General features: G+C 54.2%; 1 protein-coding gene across 2 annotated transcripts in view; it reads left to right on the top strand.

Annotated features, from left to right (window-relative positions):
• Window positions 1-25,510, top strand: part of KCNQ4 (potassium voltage-gated channel subfamily Q member 4) — a 56,444-nt gene that overhangs the window by 19,268 nt on the left and 11,666 nt on the right. Inside the window, exons 2-9 of one of the 2 annotated variants that reach the window (XM_043877678.1) lie at window positions 12,411-12,501; window positions 13,211-13,337; window positions 13,557-13,732; window positions 14,353-14,478; window positions 14,849-14,959; window positions 15,136-15,231; window positions 18,386-18,474; window positions 20,140-20,301. In XM_043877678.1, the coding sequence (XP_043733613.1) occupies window positions 12,411-12,501; window positions 13,211-13,337; window positions 13,557-13,732; window positions 14,353-14,478; window positions 14,849-14,959; window positions 15,136-15,231; window positions 18,386-18,474; window positions 20,140-20,301 (978 nt within the window). Of the gene's footprint in view, window positions 1-12,410; window positions 12,502-13,210; window positions 13,338-13,556; window positions 13,733-14,352; window positions 14,479-14,848; window positions 14,960-15,135; window positions 15,232-18,385; window positions 18,475-20,139; window positions 20,302-20,672; window positions 20,718-25,510 lie in introns of both variants that reach the window. The other variant, XM_043877679.1, reaches the window with a different exon arrangement.

Raw genomic sequence — 25,510 nt, 5'->3', positions numbered from 1 at the left:
ATCTTCAATGGCTGAGTCTGCAGGAATCCCCAGGTCATCCTCCCCAGGGGACCCAGCCCTCCCCGAAGCTCCTGTTCCACCCTGTCAGCTCTTGGTGCCCTCTGCTCTGGGAGTGCTGAGAACCAAGTGGTGGGGACTCAGCTCTCTCCCCTCTTTTGACTCTTCCCTCCCTCCCCTCTTCCCCCTTTGCACAAGTTCTGCTGATTCAGAGGATAGAATCTTCTTAGAGGTGACCCTGACCCCTGCCAGGCTCAAGCAGCTGGAGGCCTGTGTAATCCTTGAATCCAGTGCCACCCTGACACATACAGTGGGAAGGGCAGGGGCAGGCTCCAGCCTGCCGCCCAGAGGAAGGAAATTTTAAGGTGGGGATGAGGGGTGGGTGCCTGGATCCTTCTATGGAAAGAGAAGAAAAAACATTACTTTATGACCCAGTTTCCCATTTCTAAAGAGAGGATTGATTGACTCCAAGGGGTCTTTTGGTGACAAAATATAGTCAGTATCTGCTTGCCTCTTGTCACCTCTATTCCCCCTTGTACAAGTCACCATCATCTCTTACTTGGATTATATACCATTAGCTTCTCAATGCAAGGCAGGGGCAAACGCCATAGCCCACGCCCCCATCCCCTTACCTTGCCATAGTCTGTTCTCCACTCAACAGCTTGTGTGGTCTTTTGCAAACGCAAGTCAGATCATGTTATTTTCTGCTTAGAATTCCCCATCTCACTTGGACTAAAAGCCCCAAACCTCACGATAGCTAGTGGATGATCTGCTTCCCCCCTCCACCACCTACCACTACCCCCCTTCCTCACTCCTCTCTGGGAGCACTCCCTTCTTGATGGTTCTGGAACACATCAGGCACCCTCTGGACAGGTCTTTTACACTTACCTTTCCTTCTGCTCAGAACCTTCTTCTCTGACACCTACCTGCATGGCTCACCGCCTCATTTCCTTCAGGTCTCTGCCCTAATGTCACCTTCTCAATGCCGCTCTTCCTGACCACCCTCTGTAGAACAGCTCCCGACTCCCATACCAATGTTCTTTGTCCCCCTTTCCAGCTTCATTTTTCTCCAGCATCATCTGACATTTTTAATGCTGTCTTGTTTATTTATTATGTCTCTTTCCCATGAGAATGTAAGCTCCATGAAGGCAAGGACATTATTGATCTTTGTGCCTGGCACGTGGCAAGCACTCAGTAAATAGTGAGTGAGTGAGTGAGTGAATGCTCTGTGGCTCTGGACTTCGTGGTTCCTGGGTGCTGCTACCTGCACCGGTTCCCTCTGAATCCCATCTGCTACAGGGAGGGTTGAGGTGTGGAGATGGAAGCAGCCACACAGGCGAGGTGGGTGGTACCATTCAGAGGTCCAGTGCGGGGTTCGTCCCCTCTTTCAGGAGACTTTTACCCAGCTCTCATTCTGAGTTGGGAGCATGGCATTCAAGGTGAGAAGAACAGGGTTTCCACAAGCTCTCGGTCTGTGGGAGGAGGCAGGGACTCAAAGAGTGCTTTTCACATGTTGAGGCAAATGCCATGATAGGGGTGAGTGTAGAGGTGGGAATGGGGGATTAAGGGAGCATAGGGTGGGGTTTCCACTCACCCAGCCAGGTTGGAGGAGGGATAGATACAACAGGAGCAAAGGTGAGGAAGGGAGAAAGCTCTGCTTGCTGGTGTGGGGGAACTGAGCTGCAACAGTGGAATATCATGTGCCAGGTGGGGCACGGAGTGTGGAGAGTCAGGTGGGGAAGGGCTTGCCTTGCAACCATGCTAAGGTGCTCGGGCCTGAGCCTGCAAGTCGATGGATTTCACACTTTAAAAAAAAGCAGAGAGCCCTTTGTTCAAATGAAATCGTATGCCAAGCTCAGCATGTAAAACTGAGTCACCCAAATTCACACAAGTGGCTCAGGTGGAACCAGGGGAAAGTTTCCACTGACCACCTTGTTTTCATTTCCAAAGTTCAGGCTGCCTGAATTCCACCCCTTAGTTTGCTTTCACCTCCTGCTTGGGAGTCCATGCTCCCTGTTTATCTGTGTTGTCTGCACGGCCTGCCCAGCCCTGAGCAGATGGATAGCCCCTCTTCCCTCCTTGTTCCCACCCTTGCTTGATGTGTTGCTCAGTGCACTTACCTGGGGCACTAGGTAGTCTGGCTGGCACAGCAGAGGGAAGCGATGAGAACAAGTAGGAGATTCCCAGGTGGCCCAGTGGTAAAGAATCCACCCTCCAATGCAGGAGATGCAAGAGACACAGGTTCAATCCATGGGTTGGGAAGATCCCCTGGAGTAGGAAATGACAACCCACTCCAGTATTCTTACCTGGAAGATCCTATAGACAGAGGAGCCTGGCAGGCTTCAGTCCATGGGGTCGCGAAGAGTCGGACACGATTGAGCACACACATACACACACAGGAGATTTGGAGCCGGTCCAGGTGGGAGAGGATGAAGCTGTGACTCATTAAAACACCTTGTCTAGAAGACACCACCTTCCATATCATAGTGGGACCAAGACCTTTCAGACTGGCTCAAGAAAAATTGGCATGTGGAGGTAGAGAACACCTACCAGAAGGAGAGGGAAGAATCCGTAGAGGCTTCATGGCAGGAAGCAGATGTGGGTTTTGCAGAGTCGAGAGGGGAAGATGAGACTCTGGAGGGGCAGTCTCATCTCTACTTCTCTCTGCATCTCTGCCAATGTGCGTCTGTGGTTCCTAACTCCATTCCTGAGAGAAACAATCTGATTGGCTCAGCCCAACCTAGACAGGGGCGGGGGGTGGGGGGAAGACTCTCTTGGGCCAGTGTCCATCTCCTGGTGGCCAAGAGAGGGGCACGGAGCTGTGTGACGCCACATGGGGTTGGCTCTTCCAGAGCTGTCAGGGCCATCTCCAAGGCTGCCCCATATTCTGTGCATCCTGTACGATGCAAAGGGCTGGGCTGAGCGGGACAGTGGTGCTGAATCCAGCCTGTGCTTGAAGGTGGATCAGCCCAGAGCAAGGGATGCCTGGTTCTTATGAGGTCATTTTGGCAGGGTCAACTTTTCATCATTTTTTAGGCTGAAGGGAATGCCTTTTCTAATTGATCCTCCAAGAGGGCACATGTTTTTCATAGTTTGTACTATGCACTGGCGGCTGTCCTCCCTCCAGGGACAGCCTCAGAGACTCTGGAACTAGCTGAAGACTGGCTCTATCCCTTCCGCCCCACGGCTGGAGAGTTACGAGGCTAAAGGGACTTTAGCCGTCACTGAGATGCCCCCCATCTTCTCGGTGAAGATGGGGAAACTGAGGCCCCATGGAGGCTTCACCCCTAGCCCTGAACCCCAGCACAGGCCTCTGGCCCAGAGAAGCGGCGGCCGTGGCAGCAGCCCTGGTGTGGGTCACGTGCTTTTGCTCCCTTTGCCATATTTAGAATCGCTGGATCAGGGAAACTTCTTCTCGTCCCAGCCCCTGAGGATTCTTGGAAAGAGCCTCGCTCTGGGGCCTGGCTGACTGCCCCTCCACTTTATCCCCTTGCAAGAGAAAGACTGAGCCTGTTCTCCCCAGAGGAGCTGGGGCCACCGGACCACACTGCACCGCTGTCAGGAAGTGCCTCTCAGGCCTAGCTGAAGTTCCTTCTGCAGTATCAGCTCTGGTTTGGGGTTTAAGAAGCCCTTTTCTGTGGGAAGGTGGTGGGGGACATGACCTCTGCCTTCATAAGGAACCTTGCATAAATGGGGACACACTGGCCCCAGAATCCCCCAGTTGGGGAGGACAGACCCTTGCCTCTGAGATCCTGGTCTGGAGGGCAAGGAAAGGGAGACACAGTCCCCAAGCCAGATGCAGAAATGACAGAGCCAGCTGGTGGCCAGGCAGGCAGCAGACCCTGGCAGGGCTCAGTCTGGGAGGAGGGACACTGGAGAGAGGAAGGGAAGGAAGGAGGCCCTAGGGGAAGGGAGGACTGGGGCCTGGAACCGCATTTACATTGGCCTTGTGGGGAGGCTAGGGGGCAGGGGGGGTCCCTTATCCCACACAAGCTCCTTCTTCCCTCAGGATCATCAAGCCCTAAGAAACAAAAAAGGCCCAACCCAACCCAAACCAAAAATGCATGTGTAGAGCACCTGCGATGTTCTGCGTCTTTTCTCCCATCCTCACCTTTGGGGATGATGGCCCTGTGCTCCCATTGGACCACTCTCCAGGGTCTGGTCAGCTCCCTTTTCCATCCTCCACACCTGTGGTTTCAAGTCTCGTCCACCTCTTTAGACCCCCACCCACACTGCTCCCTTCTGAGAAGTTGATCTGGCCTCCTCTTCCCAGAGAAAGTAAAATCCCCTGATGAGGGATCTCTGGGCTTCCCCCATCTGACCCCCAATCTCCTCTCCCACCTGGTTTCTCCCCCTTCTCGCCTGTCACCTTAGAAACTGGCTGGGTCCCTTCTGCTCAGCACCAGCGCTTCTGCTCTGGATCCCAGCCTCCCAGTTGCCCTGCAGACGTCATTCCATTGATCACTCCGTCTCTGTCACATCTTTAACTTCTCCCTGTCTCCTGGCTCCTTCCACCCTGCCTCTCTCATCTGAAAACAACAACGGCGAAACGAACACTGGCTTATTCCCTGTGCTCTGTGTCTTTCTCCAGCTACCGATTTCAGAAAGCTTCTACACTTTGCAGTTAAATTTCTTTAAATAGCTAAACCTCCACTGTCTCTACTTTGTCACTGTTCCTCTCCCTTTCTTATCCCATTGAGACCTGCTCTGGCCCTCCCCTCTGTCTGTGGCTGACCTTGCCAAGGTACCCAGTGACCAACTTGTCACCAAATCCAGTGCCATTTTTCAGATCTTATCTTGTTTGACCTCTTTGGCAGCATTGGACACTGTTGTCCACTCCCTCCTTGAAACACTTTCTTCCCTTGGCTTGACACCTCTGTCTCCTGGTTTCCCTTCCATTTCACCGGCTGCTCCTTTCCAGTCTGGTGGAGGGTCTCTCCTCCTTCTGAGTTGCTGGGGATCCACTGGGTCTTCCTGTACATTGTCCATATGCCCTCTGGACTGTCTCAGTCTTGCCTCTTGTCTTTGGTCACCATCTCTCCCTTGATGTACTCCAAGTCCACATTTCTGGCTCAGGTCTCTGTCTTCATACCTAGAGTGTTTACCCAGCCTTCTCCATCTCAACATGTCCAAAACAGAATTCATCACCCCCATATCTACTCCTCCACGAGGCTCTCCTATCTCAGTTCAGTCATGGCACCTTCATCCATCCAGTCCCCAAACCAGAAATATGAGTCATTCTCTTTCATTGTCCCCATTTCCAATTAATCACCAAGTCTTACTTACTTTCTCTAGTCCATCCACTTACATGCTGCCACCAGCATCTCTTACCTGAATGATTGAGGAGCTTCCTACTTGCTCTTCCTGATCAATGTCACCTCTTGTAACCCGTGCTCCCTATTGCCCCTGAGTGGTGGTCCTAAAACACAAATCAGACCATATCATTCCCTCTTAAAATTCTTCAGGGACTTCCCTGGTGGTCCAGTGGCTAAGACTCCACACTTCCAATGCAGGGAACCCAGGTTTGGTTCCTGATCAGGGAACTAGGTCCCAGTACCCAACTAAAGATCCTAAATGCCACAACTAAGACCTGGCACAGCCAACCAAACAAACAAATCCTTTTTTTTTAAAGAAAGTGTTTAAAAAACGAAAACCTTTTCAGTGGTTCCCCACTGCCTTCAGGTCACGTTCATAGGGCCTGAGGGTGCCTGGATCTGGCCCTCTCTGGTTTGTCCTCTGCCCCTTCATTTTAGGCCCCTACCTGCCAGAACTACGGGCCACCCTGGACTGCCTACGGGTTCCCACAACCTCTGTTGCTTGCACACACATCCTGCTTTCTCTGCTTGGTGCACTGCCACCTGACCTTGTCGCCTCCTCCACGCCTTCACCGATCCCTCCACTTGGGCTCTGCTAAAGCCATCTTGAGGTTCCCCCAAAACCCTGGGCACATTGTCATCACCTTGTCTATCATGTCACCTCTATGTTATACTTGTTAATTTCTTGGGTGGGGGAAGTCCTATATGATTCATTTCAGGCTTTACAATAAACCCGACTGGGTGTAGATGGCAATGAACATTTCTTAAGTGAACGTGGCTCTGAGAGGTTAGGCGCTAGCATCTTTTCTGCTGCTTGATTCTACCCCTCAGCCCTCTCACCTTCCACATCCCTGTCTCTCCAGCCTCTGAGCATCTGCCTCTCCGGGAACATCTCCAGAGAGTCTGGAACTGAGTTCATGGCTGACCCTTCCTTCCCTTCTACCCCACTACTGGGGAGTCAAGACTGACACTCCTCACCTCATACTGCAGATAGGGTGCCTGGGGCCCAGAGAGGTATTATGGCGTGGTGGTCCAAATGGACTTGGGTTCAGGTCCCCAGCCTTATGGTTTTGGACAACCTAGCATACCTTTCTTTCTTCTTTTTTTTCAATCATTTTTCCTTTTATTTATTTTTTATTGAAGTCTTTATTGAATTTGTTACAATATTGCTTCTGTTTTCTTTTATGTTTTGGTTTTTTGGCTACAAGGCATGTGGAATCTTGGCTCCCCGACTAGGGATCAAACTCGCATCCCCTGCATTGAAAGTCAAAGTCTTAACCACTGGACTGCCAGGAAGGTCCCTTTTTCCTTTTAAACAACAGTTTTATTGAGATGTAATTCACATACCATATCCACCTGTCCCCTTTAAATATGCACAATTCATAGTTTTAATGTAGTCACAGAGTTGTATAGCCATCGCCTTACACCTCTCTGAGCCTGTTTCCTCCTCGCTAATGAGCTGTGATGACTGTGGGGCTGGGAGGGGGGGTTAGGAATATAGGAATATGCACGTGGAGGGCTCCGCTCAGTGTCTGGCCAATAGGGAGCCTTGGCCAGGAGGCACAGTTATGGGGTCAGACAGCGAACTGGGGTTAAACCAGGTTAGTATGAAGCCCACCTCCCCAGAAGGATTTTCCTACCCCTCCTCCTTGCTCTGTGGCTGTTTCCCCAGCAGTAATTTGAGGAAGGCCATGGAAACAGGGGTGTTGGGGTGAGGGGAAAAGGCAGTGATTACAGTTGTTTAAAAGACCTTGAGACTTCCCTGGTGGTTCAGTGGCTAAGACGCCATGTTCCCAGACTCCATCTCTGGTCAGGGAATTAGATCCTACATGCTGCAACTAAAGATTCCACATGTGCAATGAAGATTGAGGATATGCCGCCACTAAGACCCAGTGCAGCCAAATAAATAAATAAATATTAAAAAAAATAATAAAAAGCCTTGAGTTGGCTAATAACTGAGCCAGCCATAGCCCCTCCCACTCACTAACCTAGTGTGAATTCACTAACCTAACTCTAAAGTGTGGTCCTTGGGGGAGCAGCATTAGAACACCCAGGAATTTTGTAGAAAGCATACTTTCAGGCCCCAGTTCATACTGAATCAGATGCTCTAGAACTGAGGCCCAGAAATCAGTATTTGAATAAGCCCTCCAGGTAATTCTGCTGCCCACTCTACTTTGAGAACCATATATCTAAGCAAACCATTCACTTATTCACCCCTGATCTCCTTGCTGGCCTCCTGAAAGAATAGCATAGTCACAGAATGGGTGGGTGGGGGAGAAAGACTTTTGATAGGTCTCACAATAAGCCTTGGCCAGGACTTCCTTCGTAGCTCAATTGGTAAAGAATCCACCTGTAATGCAGGAGACCCCGGTTTGATTCCCAGGTCAGGAAGAGCCCCTGGAGAAGGGATTGGCTACCCACTCCTGTATTCTTGGGCTTCCCTTGTGGCTCAGCTAGTAAAGAATCTGTCTGCAATTTGAGAGACCTGGGTTCAGTCCCTGGATGGGGAAGATCCCCTGGAGAAGGGAATCAACTACCCTTGGGTACCCTAGGCTACCCACTCCAGGATTCTGGCCTGGAGAATTCCATGGACTGTATAGTCCATGGGGTTGTACACAAAAAGTCGGACACGACTGAGTGACTTTCACTTCACCACTTCAGGGAGAACCAATCCGGCAGCACCCACTGGTCCCAGCTCTGCCTGATTGGCTGGGAGAACGGGGGCCCGAGCTGGAGCCAGGCATGCTGGACAAAGATGCTCCAGTAAGTAGCTGCCAGCCTGGCCTGTCTGCCGGGGAGATTGTAGAGAGCCCCAGCCGGCCAGCGCTGTGTACCATCTATACTCTGTAGATGGGAAACTGAAGCCTCAGAAGGGGGCCTTAGACAGTCCTTTGTTGTATGAATGAAGTCACAGACTCGTTCTGGCAGATACAACCAGACTCCAGCTCAGGGTGACTTCTCTCTGTCTCCTCCACCCCTAAACTCCAGACATGATTTTCCTCTGCTGTCCCAAGTGTGGGTGTCTGTGTGAGGACCCCTCAGGAAGGCCACAGCAGCTAGGGTCCTGGCTCTGCCATGAATTCACTGAGTAATCTTGAGCAAGTCTGTCCTTCCCTGGGCCCCATTTCCTCACCTGGAAGATGGGGATAATTATTCAGCTGCCTGGAATACAAGATGTTCACTGTCAGACAAAATGTATCTGTTCAACTGTATTGAGCATCTAATCCCCTGCCAGTGTGTGAAGGCTGGAGAGGTGAAGTTCACAGGTTTTTAAAACAGTGTCTACTAAATGGAGCTGGTCAAGGATGGAGACTCACCTTCTCTTCCCTTTTCAGGAAGGCTGCTGGTGAGCCCACTGTGTTGGGGATGGATGTGCTTAGGGCTTTGGGAGCCTCTTCAGTGGGTGCAGACTGGGGGCTTTGGTGACATGATGTTTTGATGTTTGTTTAAGTTGAATTTCTGCTGTGCATTTATTCAGGTGAGAGAGGGGATGGGGCCATTACTCTGGGGAGGGGGTAGTTGGAGAAGACCTCTCCAAGGAGGAGATGTTTGAGTAGAGATCTCCCATGAGAATGGGAGCAATAAATAGGCAGAGGAAATAGCAGAGCAAGTGCAAAGCCTGGCGGTGGAAAAACTTTTGATGTGTTCCAGGAACGGCAGGGAGGTAGAGCACCTGATGGGGGAACTGGAGAGAGGCAGATCAAGTTCAAGGGCTGGGTGGGACTGGATCTCGCAGAGCCTTGCTGGACATGCAGAGGAATGTGACTGCCGCTCTCCAAGTGCCAAATCAGGGGAGAGCCTAGTTTCTGGCTTTGCTTTGTAGGAAAATCATGCTGATTGCTCTGAAGAGGGTTCCAGTTGGGCCAGAGTGGAGACAGGGAGACCTGTCAAGGGTGAGATGTTGGGGGTTAGTGAGTCCAGGGCTACAACTCTGTAATTAGCGCCAGTAGAAATTGCTAAAGGATGGGATGTGGCGGGCGAGGGAAAGGAGGAGTCAAGGGTTGCTCTTAGATCATTGGCCTGAGCCCCTGGATGGGAAATGGTGCCATTCCTGAGATGGGGAGATTTTAGGGAAAATTGAGAGTTTGTTTTTGGACATTATGTTGGGTTTGAAAAGCCTCTAGACATCTGAGAAGAGATGCTGAGCAGGCTGTTGGCAGGCAAGCTGGACTCGGGGGAGAGGCTGCCACACCCCCACACCTGCTAAATGGCCAAGGCTGTTGTGATAAAGGGGTGGGGACAGAATTTAAAGGGTTCTCCCCTGCCCCCGCTGGTATGTTTAAGGAAATGAATTAAATATTTAATAGTTATTTTTATTTATTTATTTGGCTGAGTCAGGTCTTAGTTGTGGCATGTGAACTCTCAGTTATAGCAGCTGGGATCTAGTTCCCTTACCAGGGATCAAACCCAGGGCGCCCCCCCCCCCTGCATTGGGAGCACAGAGTCTTAGCCACTGACTCACCAGGGAAGTTGCTGCATTTTAAAACTGATATTAATTTGTTACCTGAATAGTCATGTTTATTCTTTAAAAATGTTGGGAAATGAAGATAAGCAGAAAGCAAAACAAAAGCCAAATCACTCTTAATTTTGCCATCCAGAGACCAGCCCTGCTCACTCTTGGTTTGTATTAATATATAAAAAAAATCTATACTTAAAAAGTTGGAATCACGTTGCTTTAAGTTTTTATAATCTGCTTTTTTCACTTAACCTATTGTGAAGTGGACATTTTAGAGATGTGTAACTCTTGACATGGAAAACATAATGTTGGGGGAAAAAAAAACTATTGAAACACTCAGTGCAAAGCCCCAAACATGACCCATTTATTACCTGAGGTTCTGAGATCAGCCGAGCGATGTGACTGAAGGATTTCTGTCCAGGGCTGGGGTGAATGCCCATCGAGATTTGGCTGCACCCCTTCCCAGAGGAGGGGACGGGATAGGATGACCTCCGGAGGACCCTTCTGCCCCGAGCCCATTCCCGGTGGATGTGGCACTGGGTTCACCTGTGTTTTCTGTGGCTAATTATTGAACACGAGGATCTGGTGCTCCCCACCCCCCTCAACCACCCCTCTCCCCCGCCACACACTCCCCCCACCCCGTGCCTTACATCTTCGCTGACTCAGCTCCTGCCTGGAACTGGCCAAGGAGGCCTCTTCCTCACTCATTCATCCAAAGCCCTTTACTGACATCTGCCACCTACCTCCTCCCTGGGCGGGTGCTGGGCTGAGGCTCTGTTCCCGCCCTCCAAGCAGGAGCAGGCGGGGAGCCCCGGCCAGGGAGGTGTAGGTGGGCCAGGTGGAGCCGTGCCCTTCCTGTGTCTTTGCACCCCACTCCATCTGCCCTGACTTCACAGATGATGAGACTGGCTCAGAGAAGGTGACTTTCTCAGGGTCACACACACTGTAGGACTGGCATTTGAACTTGGGTCTCTGACTCGGAGCCCATGCTCCTGCTGTGATGAAAAAGTAAAGAAGTCACTCAGTTGTGTCTGACTCTGCGACCCGATGGACTATAGCCTACCAGGCTCCTCCGTCCATGGAATTTTTCAGGCAAGAGTACTGGAGTGGGTTGCCATTTCCTTCTCCAGGGGATCTTCCCAACCCAGATTTTGAACCCTGGTCTCCTGCACTGCAGGCAAACGCTGATGAAACAGGAACACAAATAAAATGCTGTTGACTGTGACCTGGGGCTTCCCAGGTGGCACTAGTGGTGAAGAACCTGCCTGTCAATGCTAGGAGACATAAGAGACGTGGGTTCGATCCCTGGATTGAGAAGATCCCCTGGAGGAGGGCATGGCAACCCACTCTGTATTCTTGCCTGGAGGATCCCATGGACAGAGGAGCCTGGCAGGCTACAGTCCACGGGGTTGCAAAGAGTCAGATACAACTGAAGCGACTTAACACGCACACATGCAGATAGTGATTGGGAGGCAGGCACAGGGAGGGGGCGTTCTGAGCTGACGGTGGGACGGGGGCTCCCCCAGCAGGCGCGTTGGGGTGAGGGGAACTTGAGCAGCGTTTCCTCAGGCTCGGATGGTGAGGTGTTTCAGGCAGAGTGCAGTGGCAGGAGTCCCAGGTAGGGGCACTCTGGGAACATTTGGGGCCGGCTGTGGGTCAATGCGTTTCCAGAGAAATGCATTCCTTCAAGAGTCTCTTCCAGGCATGACACCCCCATCAAAAGGAGGAGTGCTTCCTGGAGACCAGCCTCGTTGCCTTTTGCTGCACCTGCGGCCTGTGCCCCACACCCTATCTTCCCTCACATGTTCACTCCTCATGTCCTTTCCCCTCTTCCCATCCACTGGGACATTAGGAACCCTGACTGGCATCTCATCTCTGTCCTGGACATCCTGGTGACCTTGGGTGACTCCCTTTCCCACTCTGAGCCTCAGTTTCCTCATGTGTGCAATTGAGGTTAATTCATGAGCTCATCATGAATCAGATGAGCTGGATTCTAAAGTTCCTTCCATTTCTAAATGTCTGGTTCTGGGCCACTAAGTAGCTTCCCACTGCCCCGTGGGGAGTTCCAGGCCTTGATGGCATGGCCCCCCGATGCCCAATTGCCCTCCCCACACCCTCTCCCCCTCTGCATCCTCCCCTCCCTATCTGTCTTCCCTGATGCCCTTTCCTTCCATAGCTGTCTCAGTATTTAATTTCATAAGAACCCACGAAGGCAGAAGCAGTTGTCTTCATTCTGCAGATGAAGCTATGCTTCATAAGGAAGGGGGGTTCTTGGGTTCCTCCCTCGGCCAGCCCAGACAGACCTGCCTGCCACAGCTCAGTGTCCACCTCTGGGAGCTGTGGGTGCATCAAGGGCAGTTGAGAGGATTGTAAGATGTCTGTGAGCCCAGCCACCTGGAGCTCGGGGGCTTCTCCCTTTGAGGTCCAGCACAGAGCCACAATTCCAGGGAACTCTGATTCTTAGTCCACTTTCCAGATTACTCCCCAGTAATTCCCCTTCCTCTCCCCTCCCTCTTCCTCCACCTCCGCCTCTTCCTTCTTCCCTTCCTCCTCCTCCTCCTCCTCTGCAGCCCCTTGCCAGAGGCTCCTCAGCTGCCCTGTCCATCCAGCATCTAACCCTCTCCTTCATGCTGCTATTGTAGATTTTTGCTGGTCTTCAGCTGCCTGGTGCTGTCCGTGCTGTCCACTATCCAGGAGCACCAGGAACTTGCCAACGAGTGTCTCCTCATCTTAGTGAGTGCTGGAGTCTGGGTCTGAGGGAGGGGTAGCACCTCTGGGCTGAGGGTGAAGGTCAAGTGAGGCTTCACATAGCATATCTCAGAGAGTGGCTTTCTGTGCTGTGTTCCCTGACATGGTGACTGTACTTCTCTGGGCTTCATAAAAGCCCAGAGGGCTTTATGGGTTGCCATAAAAGCCCAAAGGGCTCCCCTGCTTTATAGCAGGTGTTGGGAGGGCTCCTGTCTCTATACTAGGGCTTATGATGGGCCCAGAGAAGAGGAGAGGAGGCCCACTCCTTCTCAGGATCAAAGCTGCTAATGCCACCCCTATGGGATCTGGTTTTAACCCCTAAACAGAAGCACTTCAGAGGGGCACTGTGACCAACAAACACCCCTTGTGTCACCTGGTCACAGGGGTTACAGAGGCTGAGATGGCTGGGAGGGGGAAGGCAGGATGAGGAGCAGAAAAACTCAGACAGTTCATGGGCACAGCAACAGGGGACAGACTTGAGCTTTCAGTTTCTCTGGAAGACATGGAAGAAGCCACTTGCCTTCTGGAACCCTCCCCAGGTCCATCCAGGCGTCAGGTGTAAGAACCTCCAGGAGAGGCAGGCTGAGGAAATTCTAATATCCCTAACCCAGGAACTCGGGCTGGGTGGGTGCTGTGTGATCTGGGCCCGGGGCCTGAAGAGTGGGGACCAGAACTCAGGCCCCTGGTCCCACAGGAATTCGTGATGATCGTGGTGTTTGGTCTGGAGTACATCATCCGCGTCTGGTCTGCTGGATGCTGCTGCCGCTACCGAGGATGGCAGGGCCGCTTCCGCTTTGCCAGAAAACCCTTCTGTGTCATCGGTAATGGTCCTATCCCTCCCGCACCTGATCTTTGACCCCAGACCTCAGGGTTGGCACCCTGACCCCAGGACCCTGGCTAATGACACAGACTCAACGGATCTTCCCAGTCGCCCCCTCGGGCCCCAGGAACCACCCTCGCCCCCAGCCTCGGGTCCAGGCACGGGGTAGGTGCGCTTTCCGACGCTGGCCGTGACCTCGCCCCGTTGCCCACCTCTGCAGACTTCATCGTGTTCGTGGCCTCGGTGGCCGTCATCGCCGCGGGCACACAGGGCAACATCTTTGCCACGTCCGCGCTGCGCAGCATGCGCTTCCTGCAGATCCTGCGCATGGTGCGCATGGACCGCCGCGGCGGCACCTGGAAGCTGCTGGGCTCGGTGGTCTACGCGCACAGCAAGGTGAGGCCGGGCGGGGGCGTGTCCGGGGCGGAGCTGGAGCGGCAGGGGGCGGGGTTGGGGACTTAGGGGTGTCTAGGCACCCAGGGCGACTGAACTGAACTGAACTGAAGGGACCCAGCGCCAGCGATCCCACCGGGGCTAGCGGGGGCCGGGCAGGGGCGGGGTCAGGGGGCGTTCAGGACCAGGCCAGGAGGCGGGGCCTGAGGGGCAGAAGCTTTTGGGTTTAGGGGTTTACACTCACAGCGATGTGGTGACCTGCAGCGGGGTCTGAGGGTGGAGCTGCGGTGGGACCGGATGTGGGGTCGGATGGAAGCCTGAAAGTGGGGGGCAGTGGGCACGGTGGGCTCGTGGGCGAAGACCTGAGCCTGGAAGCTGGAGGGTCAAGGGCAGGGCCACAGCGGGGCGTGCTCTGAGGTTCTGTGAGGACCTGGCTGTGCCCGAAAGGCGGGCAGGGTATCCTGGAAGGGAGTTACTGAGAAAGGCCGGCAGAGCGGCCACCAGGGACTTCCGAGAGGTGGGTACTCTTAACCCGTTCAGAACTCCTCCCATAGGCCATTCTGGGAGCCGTCCACCTACCCCCTGTGCCGGGTGCGTGGTCTCATCCCTTGCTGCCCCCACAGGAGCTGATCACCGCCTGGTACATCGGGTTCCTGGTGCTCATCTTCGCCTCTTTTCTTGTCTATCTGGCCGAGAAGGACGCCAACTCCGACTTCTCCTCCTACGCCGACTCGCTCTGGTGGGGGACGGTGCGTGAGGGTCTGTGCAGGTCCGCCCTTCTCCCTGGGACCCTTCCTGGCCTGATCATTGTGACCCCAAATCCCGTGACCAGCCCCTGTGTTAGTCCCCCAGCTTCCCCCAGTGGACCAGCTTGTGCCCCCATCTAGTTAGTTCCCTACATCAAGCCCTTGTGACCTCTACCCCTCTCCCCATCAGCAAGGGGGAGGAGGAGAATCCATTGATTAGGAACCAGCCCCTGTGACAAGTCCTTGTGACCAGTTCCTGTGGGCAACCATGGAGGCCCCCCTCATGATCAGGCTCCCACCTCCCTGTGCCCCAGCAATCTCCTGTGGGTGGACCCCCTGACCAGCCCTGCAGGTAATTTCTCTGTGTCCCCAGATTACACTGACAACCATCGGTTACGGTGACAAGACGCCACACACGTGGCTGGGCAGGGTCCTGGCTGCTGGCTTCGCCTTACTGGGCATCTCCTTCTTTGCCTTGCCCGCTGTGAGTTCCCCCTTCACTTAGGACGGCCCAGCCTAGGGGAGGGGGTCCTGGGGAGAGAGCCTGCTAAGCCCCTGTCCAGCATTTGCATGGGTGGGGGAGACACCTCAGATGCGCAGCAGTAGGGGTACCTTTAAAGCCTTTGGCTGTCCCACCTCCAACCGTGCCTATTGCCCTAGGGCATCCTCGGCTCTGGCTTTGCCCTGAAGGTGCAGGAGCAGCACCGACAGAAGCACTTTGAGAAGCGGAGGATGCCAGCAGCCAACCTCATCCAGGTACAGGAGCCCCAGGAAACCCCTGAACTGAACTGGTGTGTCAGATCTGTATGCTGACCCTTGTGTCCCACTTCACAACTATGACTCCACTCAGAGAGAATTTTCTGGAGCCACAGGCCAGGTTAGGGACAGAGCTAGGAGGCTGGCTAAGATTGTCAGAAACTTCTCCCTCTTCTGCATGCCCAGTTCAGGGCTAGCCAAAGCTGGCCCACTGCCCAGCTGCAGCCCCAGCTCTGCATGGCCTGAAGTGAAGTAGAGACTGGACAAGAGATCCTAGGCCCCAGGGGGAGACCCAGTTCTGCCCCCCATCAGCTGTGCAGTCATCAGGAAGCCTGTTCCACTCCCAACACCTTAATTCATCCCACCATCCTCCCCACAAATGAATGTTATAACTGCAACCAAGAAAAACACCTTGAAAGAAAGAAATGGTTCTTCAAAGAGCATTTAGCTGGGGACTTGGCCTGATCTGACCTCGAAGGGAAACTCAGGGATGACTACCCTGGGAAACTGACACTTGAGCAGAGGGCTGGAGGATGGGTAGTTAACTAGGTGAAGAGGTGAAGGAGGGAGCCTTTGAGGTAAGGGAATGGCATGTGCAAAGGTCCTGTGGTGAAAGGCAGCAGGGTGTGTTTGATGACAGGAAAGAATCTAGTGAGGCTGGAACAGAAAGCTCAAATAGGAATGTACAGTGGAAGGGTTTGGCTCAGTGGGTGAGGCCCAGATCTGAGGTCAGAGAGAGAAATTTAACATTTTCCTAAGAACAGTGAGGATCCATTGACAGGTATGAAGCAGGAGGAAGGGGTGATAATGATCAGATCTATGTTTTGAAAAGTTTTGAGTGGATTGGAGGATGACCTGTGTGAGTGGAGAGATCAGAGAAGAGACTCTGGCAACAGTCTGGGTGAGATGGGGTGGCAGGTTACTTGGACTAGGGTAGCAACAGATAAGATGGAAAGAAATGGGCAGATTCTGCATATTTAGGAGGTGACATTAGTAGTATCAGGAGTAAGGAAGAGGGAGATGTCAGGGTGACTTCTAGGTTTCTGGCTTGCCCGACTGGAGGGTTGATGACCCTCCTCACTAAAGGGTGACTAGACTTGGGGCATGAAGAGTGAGTTTGGCTGGGACGTGAAGAGTCTGCGGGGCCTCTGAACCCCTGGGTGGTTTTGGGGGCCTGTGGAGGAGGCAGCTGATGTAGTGGTGTGCACCTGTGTTGAGTAATGTGCTAGGCCTTGTGTGCAGACAGTAACGAAGCCCTGGACATGGAGGTGCTTGGCCAGCAGGCAGAGGAAGGAAGAAGAGAAGATGGTTTACCGCTGAGCTTTAAGGAACCTGAGCATTTAGTGACTGGGAGGGCAGAGCTGAGCCAGCCAAGGAGGCAGAGAAGGAACACCCAGAGGGGTGGGAGAAAAGCAGGAGTATGTGGGCTCAGTTTCCCCCACTGTCTGAGGCATTCCCATGGGGCATGGGCTGAGGCAGGTGCTCTGAATTTTGGGGACTCTGTAACAGCCTCCTGCGAGAAATATCGGGCTGGCCAAAAAGTTCATTTGGGGTTTCCAGCCAATGGCGCAGAAAAGCCCGAACGAACTTTTTGGCCAACCCAATAGTTCCAGGAACACTGGCACAGCTCACCTTTCCTGCTCTGACCCCCTCAGCCCAGGTCTGACTTAACACCCCCTTATCTTTCCTCCCCAGGGTGGAACCCCCCTCCCATCTCTGCTATCTCCAGCCACCAGCCCAACCTTGCCTTCTCAGCATCCCTTGGGGCACAATGGCTGCTATCCCCTGGGAACTGGCCTTCCAAGGGGCATTGTAGGGGCAGGTGGCTGGCACTGGCTGTGCCGAGAGACAGCTGGTATTGTGGTGCCCATAATTAATGAGACAGCTCTGGCAGCTGCTCCCCAGCCCAAGCCAAGGGACTAGGCAAGCAGGAAGTAAAAATACTCCTGTCCTAGGAGGGTGCCTGGCCAGTGAGGTCAGCAGTGGGCTGGCCCTTAAAGACAAGAGGCATCTAAAGAAGGATCCAGTTCTGCTTCTTCCTGCCCAGCACCTGCCGTTGCTGATCGCCCTACTCACCCTCAAGTCCCTACTGACTCTGCTCTTTACCTGGGGGGAGAGGGACAGTCCTTCCTCTTGTCTGACCCTCATCCCTGCTGCTGCAGAGGAGACCCAGCAACTTCATGGATGCTAAGGGTCTGGTAGTTGATGTTCCTTCCTCCCCTCCTCAATCCCATGGGCAGTGGCAGGCAGCTGGGAAGAATGGGGTAGGGTTATTTTTAGTAATAATAATTCATTCAGTCAGTATTCATTCCCCAGACATTGCAGAGCACCCAGCATGTGCCAGAGGATACAGTGCTGACCAAGACACAGCTTACAGACTAAGGAGAGAGAAATACATTAATCAAATACACAATGGATAAATATATATCAGCTGTGGGAACCGGACACAACAGGAGTGTTAAATAGGGAAACTTGGTATTAAGTGCCTACTACGTGTCATGCACCGTGCTTGGCATTTAATGAACATTTCCCCATTTAGTCCTCACAGCATTGTTGCATGCATGCTAAGTCGGTTCTGCTGTGTCCAACTCTCTGAGACCCTGTGGACTGTAGCCCGCCAGGCTTCTCTGTCCATGGGGATTCTCCAGGCAAGAATACTGGAGTGGGTATCCATGCCTTCCTCCAGGGGATCTTCCTGACCGAGGGATCAAACCCACGTCTCTTATGTCTCCTGCATTGGCAGGTGGGTTCTTTACCACTAGTGCCACCTGGGAAGCCCCCACCACCCTGTTATGTAAGTCATACTATGTCCATTTCACAGATGAGAAACTTAAGGCTCTGCGGCTTTATTTAATCATCCACCCAAGTAGGTGGCAAGGCTGGGATTAGAAACCCACTTCTGCCTGATGGCAAAACCCCAGCTCTTAACTCCCACAGTCCAAGGCCTCTGGCTCTGAGGCTGACTGCATGTCACCTTGGGAGTATTTTCTCCCCAGGCCTCCTTCTGGCCTTGCTGGTGGCTGTGGAGTTGGAACAAGCCTCTGGCTCTGAGTGCCCTTCAACTGGCCTGAAGCCTGGGTTCTTCTGGGGGCAGAGGGGCCTCCCCAATGCCTGGTCCCCCACCACCTCCTTCCCCCTCCTCCCACACCACCAGGCTGCATGGCGCCTCTACTCCACCGACACGAGCCGGGCCTACCTGACGGCCACCTGGTACTACTATGACAGCATCCTCCCGTCCTTCAGGTAGGCCCTCCTGTGAGGGGACGGGGAGGTGGGGGGCTGACAGTATTGCCCCTGAGGACAGATGGCTGGGACACAGTCCCGGAGGCTGGGAAGGGGGTGAGGGCTCCCATGGGAGCCTCTGGGGCTGGGTCTGCAGAGCCTGTGTAACCCAGGGCCTGGAGGGTCCTCTCCCACTCTCTTTTGCCAGGGAAGTTGGGGACATTGGACTCAGGGCTAAGCTCTGGTCCTGGCAGTCTACATGCTCCCCCAGACCAGTTGCCCCTTGGGGCAGAGCCCAGCCAGCTCGCTCTCCTCAGTCTGAGTTGGGGTCAGCGTTAGCCCTTGCAGTGGATAGAGACACTGTGGTGTGGGCAAGAACGTATGTGCCAGAGTTAGGTACTAGCACCCACCCCAGCACCCCCACAACATGCCTGCTTTTACTGTACCAGGCAGCAGCCTTAGGGCCCAGAAGTAGGTCTGCCCCTCTGGCCCAGGCTGGGGTAAGACTGCATGGGGGTGGCTCCACACAGGGGGTCATTAATAGCATCACCAAGGTTCTTGGGGCCAGGTGCCTGGCCACACCCTGGGGCAGGAATGGAGACCTTGGAGAGCGGCTCAGCTCTGAGGGCTGCGAGGGAGGCGGGGCCAGGCTGCAGTGCTCAGCGTTTCTGCCGGTGCCTTTTTGGCCTCATTAGTTCTCAAAGAGCAGCTGTTGAGTGATCCCACTTGCCCCTACACCTGGCTGCCCCCTCCCTGTTTCCTTAGCCTTAGGGGGCTTCCCAGGGGAGGAGCAGGAGAGAAGGGGCTGGGAAGTGGGCCTCCCAGAATCACACTGGCTCCCCCATCTCTCCACCTGGCAGAGGCAAGCGCCCACCCCAAAGACAGGGATGGTGGTTAGATTATTAATAGAAAGAGCCCTTCTTTCTAGAAGCAGTCCTCAGGACTCAAGGCCAGGCCCTGGAGAGTGGGGCAGGGGCTAGTTTGTTAGAAATATGTGTGCGATGGGAAGGAATGATTTGGGGGAGATGGTCTTGGGTCCTCGGGGAAGAGAATCAGAGCTTGGTTGGGAAATTCTGGGTCCACTGATCCTTCTGCTCCCTGGATCTCAATTTCCTCATCCGTACAATGGGAAGGCAAAGAGAGGCAAGGTCTCTTTCTTGGGTTAGAGAAACAGGAGATGGCCTGGAGAGTTCAGAAGAAGCTGAGCCCTCAATCTAGTCTCCAAGAACCCAGCATGAAGGCTGCAGAAGGAAGTGGGCTGCCCTATCAAGTCTCCCTCCTCAGCCTCAGTTTCCCCTAAAATCTAGTCAGATCTGGAGGGCAGGATTTCAGGGCTGCTGCTGGCCTCCGGGTGGGCACGGCTCCACGTGTAGGCGCTCCACTTGCTGAGCAGAGTGAGGTGGGTTTGAGGTCCCCACCTTCCCCCTTGGGAGGGTGCCCCCTAGTGGTGCCCATCCAGCACAATCATACCAGGCATCCTTGAGGGTTTACCAGCAGCTGAGAAGAGAGAGAGAGAGAAAGGGAGGCTACTTTCCCACTCCTGCCCCTGCCCATGCGGGCCTGGCATGTTAGCTGAGCATCTCCAGAGAGGTCAGGCCCCGGGGGGAATCCGTCAGGAGCTCAGGGTCCTCAGGTGGGGGGCTGTGCCAGGGCCCTGCCTGCCGCTGACGGCGCCCTCTCCTGCAGAGAGCTGGCCCTCTTGTTTGAGCACGTGCAACGGGCCCGCAACGGGGGCCTACGGCCCCTGGAGGTACGGCGGGCGCCGGTACCCGACGGAGCGCCCTCCCGTTACCCGCCCGTTGCCACCTGCCACCGGCCGGGCAGCACCTCCTTCTGCCCTGGGGAAAGGTAGGGGCCCTCCGGGGCTGCCACCTCCTCTTGCTTCTCCTCCTCCTCTTCCATCCTCTGTCTCATCCTCTCTCGGACCTGTCTCCAGCCACTGTGTGAGTGTCTGGGCCTGTGTGGGGGACCCCCAGGCCTTGTCAGGAGGCCTGGGCAGTTGTCGTCGGACGGCCTGACAGGTACAGACCGACAGTCTCTCTGGAAAGGCCAGAGTTGACTCAGCGTTTTGTCACCTGGACTCCAGGGGCCTGAGTGGGGGAGATGTCCACACCATCCTTTCCCATCACCTCCTCCATTCATTCCACTGTCCTCTTTCTTTCTCTGTTTCCACATCCCCCTCACTCTTCCATCCCTGCACCCCCATCCCTCCCGGGAAGCTGGAGAGAGGAGGAGGCCGCTGGCCACAGGTGCTTACGGCTCAGGTAATCGGGGGCCCCGTACCGGGGTGTGAGGGCCGGGGCCCCACCTCCCCAGCATGTTCCCCTAGAAGGGGCTTGATACTGAACTCGCCTCAGGAATGAGATGCCACCTGGAAAGAGAGCTCTGTGACTGAGAACTGCTGAAGGGCCTATGTAAACTCAACCAGTGACTAACGCTCTTGTCTTGTGCAAGCCTCGTCCACAGCTTTGCTAATCCCAGAGCCTCCTCCTGGGATTCTCCCACAATGCCTTTCTTTCTTACGGAAGGACATTTTGCTGTCCTGACAATCTCTCTCCCCTTGACCTGCCTCTCCTGGAGCTTTTGCATCTTAAAAGAACAAAGAAAGAACAATGCTTACCCCCACATAAATGTTCATAAACAGTGGAATTTCAGGCATACTTGGATAAGGGAAGCCCACTAACTCACTGTGTATGGGAAAGTGACTATTCCTACAGAGGTGTAGCTTTGAGGCCAAGGGTTCAATCCCTACCTGCCCCCGTCATCATCCCCTGTCCTCTGCCCATCAGTTTGTTTTATTTCATCTTTGCATATCACCCCTGAATCAGTCAGGTGGACATCTGGGCCTTGAGCCTCAGGTGTGATTCTGAGCCCCAGGCCCAGAACAAGGGAGGGGAAAAGAGGTGAATCACTCAGGGATCAGGAGGAGGAGATGTCAGAAGGAGGAGGTGCTGTGAAAGCCTCTGCTGCTTGGTGCTGTGTGTACTTGAGAAATTCATCAAGCCACTCTGAGCCTCTGGGTTCTGGGCAGAAAATCAGCAATGTGAAGGCTGCTCAGGGGCTGATCTGGGTTTCTGGGCTGAAAAGGCCCAGGGAACAGGGAAGAGGGGGTTCTGGTGCAGAGATTGTGGGGAGCAGAATTCCTTTCCTGGTCTCAGCGAGGGCAGTTCTGGCCAGGGGCTGAATAGGAAGTGGGTCTTTACCCCTATTTACTCCCTAGAGGGAGATCCCTCTAGGTCTCTGGGAGGAGGGGACGTGTGATTGCCCAGGCCAGGCTGGAGGTCCCTGGAAGAGGGTCCATGGTGTAGCCCATGCATATTCTCTGTCACTATCTGAATGTCCCACAGTGTTATCCTTGCCCCGACCCAACCACAGCAGACAGGCAGAAGCTCAGAAGTTTTGGCATTTGAGCAACCCTGCCCACAGCCTGAGCCAGCGCTCTTTGCAGCTTCAGTTTGTTCTGGTTTCTCTTTGCCTGAGTAGGAAGGTACCGGGAATGGAGCTTATCATGGACCCCAGCATCTGTACCACCCCCCAACAGCCACTCTGGGTCTCTGAGCCCCCCAAAGCCTAGGAACAGATGACCACTGAGGGCTCGGCCATCACTGACTCCCAGCCTGTGTGTGTCTGCCCTGCAGTGTCTGTGTGGCTGGGACTCATGGTGATGGTGGCGGGGTGTTCCTTATTCCCCAGACCCCAGGGGGCTGAACTGTGACTTCTAGGACATTAGTGTGAGTGTGCTAAGTCACTTCAGTCATGTCCGACTCTCTGCGACCCCATGGACTGTAGCCTGCTAGGCTCCTCTGTCCATGGGATTCTCCAGGCAAGAATACTGGAGTGGGTTGCGATGCCCGCCTCCAGGAGAATCTTCCTGACCTAGGGATCGAACCCATGTCTCTTATGTCTTCTCTATTGGCAGGTGGGTTCTTTACCACTAGCACCACTTGGGAAGCCCCCTAGGAGATCAGGCCGCAGACCAAATGGCCAGATCCTTAATCTTGGCTATCTGGGCCCTGTGGGCTGGGTACTCAAGACAGGACCACTCCCTAAACACACACACCCACACGCACACACACATCTGGTTGGCCACAGCCTTAGTGGTGCTTGTGGACTAACCCAGGCTGAGCATGTTCCCAGGACGACAAGGACTTCCTGAGAGGTGGCTATGCCAGAGCCAGCACCTCTCTCCGTGGGTTTTGTGATGAGACGCTAAGACAGTGGTTTTCAGAGCATCGCCCCCAACTTCCTGTGTCGGCATCCCATGGGACATTTGTTCATCATGCAGAGATACCTGGACCTCTCCCCAAGCTGCGGAATGAGCATCTCTAGAGAAGAGGCACGGAATTCTGCATATTTAACATGCTCCCCATGAGATCCTTATGCAAAGCTGGAGAACCTCTGTCCTCTAGGCATGTGGGCTGGAGGATGATTTGAATGGGGGGGGTCCTTCTCTCTCACCAGCCACAGGAGGCTGGCCCCATCCTGGCAGCTCCCCATGCTCTGCCCACCTGCCTCCTTCCCACTAACCTCTGTTGTGTCTTGTTCTCCACTTTCCAGCCAGATGTTTAGTAATAAACGGAGTTTCTTTCGGATCCACGCCAGCTGGAGACCGAGGTACCCCCTCGCCTGCTCCTCCTGTCCCCGCTTCTCCTTGCCCCACCCAGTTCTGGGGCTGGAGAGGGAGACAGGATGGGCCAAAGATAAGGTGCATGTGCCTGCCGCCTGCCGTCTGCCTTGGGGCCCTGATGAGCCCCTTGCCTTCCTGGGGATGCTTCTGCCAGGTCTGGGGACCTGGGCTTGGTCCTCAGTCTGTCAGGAGGGACACCTACAGGAGCCTTGGGATGAGTTCTGGCTCTGCTGCTGATGCTGCCCCACCCCAGCCTCATGTGATCTTGGCCAGATTGCTTTCCTTCTTTGGACCTCAGTTTCCCATCTGTGGAATGGGCAGATTGAACTAGAGGCTCTCGGAGGGTCCTCCCCACTCTGACTTTTTCCAGGCCTTTAGCTTCCTGGCTCCGTACTGCCCACTGAGGTCCTAGCAGATGCCTGAAGGGGCTGGGGTTGGTGCCCCCTTCACTAACTCCAGAGCCCAGCTCGTTAGCCGCCTCACCACTACATTCCTTGGTACCTGCCCTGTGCCAGGCCCTGCACTAGGAACACAGTGATGAATAAAATATGGTACCTAGAGAGTTGCAAGGAGTAACTGCCACGCGGTGTGAGCAACACGACTCAAGGAGCAAGCAGAGGGTGGCGAACACCAAGGGGAGGAGGTGAGAGAGCTCGGCTGTTGCAGCCTGTCATGGAGGTCGGGAGCTAAAGCTGGGTCACAAAAGCCCCGTGAGAACCTCATTCTGTTGGCACTGCCTGGCAGCTGGGGCTTAAGAGTCCTGAGCATCCCAAAGTGCCTTGGCAGTCTTGTGGATTGGGGGGGCGGGTTTGGGGGCTGGACCGTGAGGAGGAGAAGGGTGACAGAGGTCCTCGCTGCTCGACCCAGAAGCAGAGTTTCTTAGAAATGTGGCTCCGTTCTGAATCTGGCTGGGGGCCTTGGGTGCAAGCCTTCTGTGCCTCCACTTCCTCAGATGTAAAATGAGGGTGATACTAGGATCTGTTTCCACTCAAACTGTGCCTGGCTCAGAGGAAGTGCTAGATAAATGTGCCTCACGCGATTTACTGTTATGGTATGTGCTTGGAAACCACTGCTGGAGGGAACACGCTGGAGGGTAAAACCGAGGAAACTCTGGGTCAGCTGTCACCCTTTGCAAGATTCCTTGGGCTCTGTGGGCGTGGTGGGCAGGACGGGCAAGGCCAGGGCTGTTTCCACAGTCTCGAAGAGAGAGGCTGTATTCAGCATCAGAACAGGTAGGCTGCCTCCGACCGTCTGCGAGCCTGGTGTTTGGCGGGCAGATGGAGTGCTTAAAGAAATCCCTGTGGAAGTGAGCACAGGGGGTTGGGTCCAGCCAAGCAGTCAGAAGGCAGCCTGTGCCCTGAGCTTGCCCTCTCTTACAGGGATGCCCCAGTTAAGCTCACACACCTGTCCCCCAGCCACCAATGATGCTGAAATCACTGGCACCACTGATGTTTTGGGCCAGAAAATTCCTTATTGTTGGAGGCTGTCCTATGCATTGTTCAGCATGATTAGCTGCATCCTTGGCCTCTACCTAGATGCTAGGAGCACGTCCCTCTCCACCCAGGGAGACAACCAAAAATGTCTCCAGCCAAATGTCCCCTAGTGAGCAAAATAATCCCCAGCTGAGAATTACTGCCAGAGACCCTCTCCTGTTGGCTCCTCCCAGAGAAAGAACACAGCCTCTGAAATCATAGAAAACTGGGTTCCAGTCCTTGTTCCATGCGGAGGAGCTCTGTGACCTTGGAAGCTTAGGGACCCCCTTCCATATCGGTAAAATAGCGGTGGTAACTATGGAACCCGCCACCCAACGTGGCTGAGAGCCGAAAAGGCTCAGGCAGCCAGCCGGGACCTTGTGTGCTCTTCTGATGCCCACTGTGTGCCAGGTTTCTTTCCATTTTCTTTGAGCTTTTAGGCTCCAGAGAGGCTGACGTGAGCCATTTTCTGGGCCCTGCCCAAGGCGCTGGAATCCAGGGCCACTTCTGGGAAAACAGTGCCTTCTTACACTGAAAAGGAGCCCAGGGTCTCTGGCTGGCTGGAAAGTTACAGAATCCCACAAATCAGGCTAGAAGCTCCTTCAACCATCACAGAATCAGAGCTGGAGAGAGACCTTTCAAGACCTCTAGGGCAAGTGCTCACATCCCTTCCTTCATGAGTCCTGCTGGGTGCAAGCTCAGTATGGCTCGCACACTTCTCATGACAGGGAGGTCAGCCCCTTTCCCCAGAACAGCGCTGGAGTGATGTGCCGGGCCCAGAAATCCAGACTCCTGGGCCCTTGGCTGACTGTCAGGGCCTTCTCTGCCCCCCTCTCTTCCTCTGCCCCTTGAAGAAGCGGAGGACAGAGGGGGTGGTCGCGTGGCCTGGGTCGGGTGGTGGGTGCTTGCCAGCATGAGAAGAGCCTGAAGGAACTGCTCTGCGGAGGAAAGTTTGGGA

This window comes from Cervus elaphus, chromosome 20 (assembly GCF_910594005.1).
Source record: "Cervus elaphus chromosome 20, mCerEla1.1, whole genome shotgun sequence".
Classification (NCBI taxonomy): domain Eukaryota; kingdom Metazoa; phylum Chordata; class Mammalia; order Artiodactyla; family Cervidae; genus Cervus; species Cervus elaphus.
Note: the sequence above shows the minus strand (reverse complement) of the source record. Positions and strands in the feature narration are given on the sequence as shown.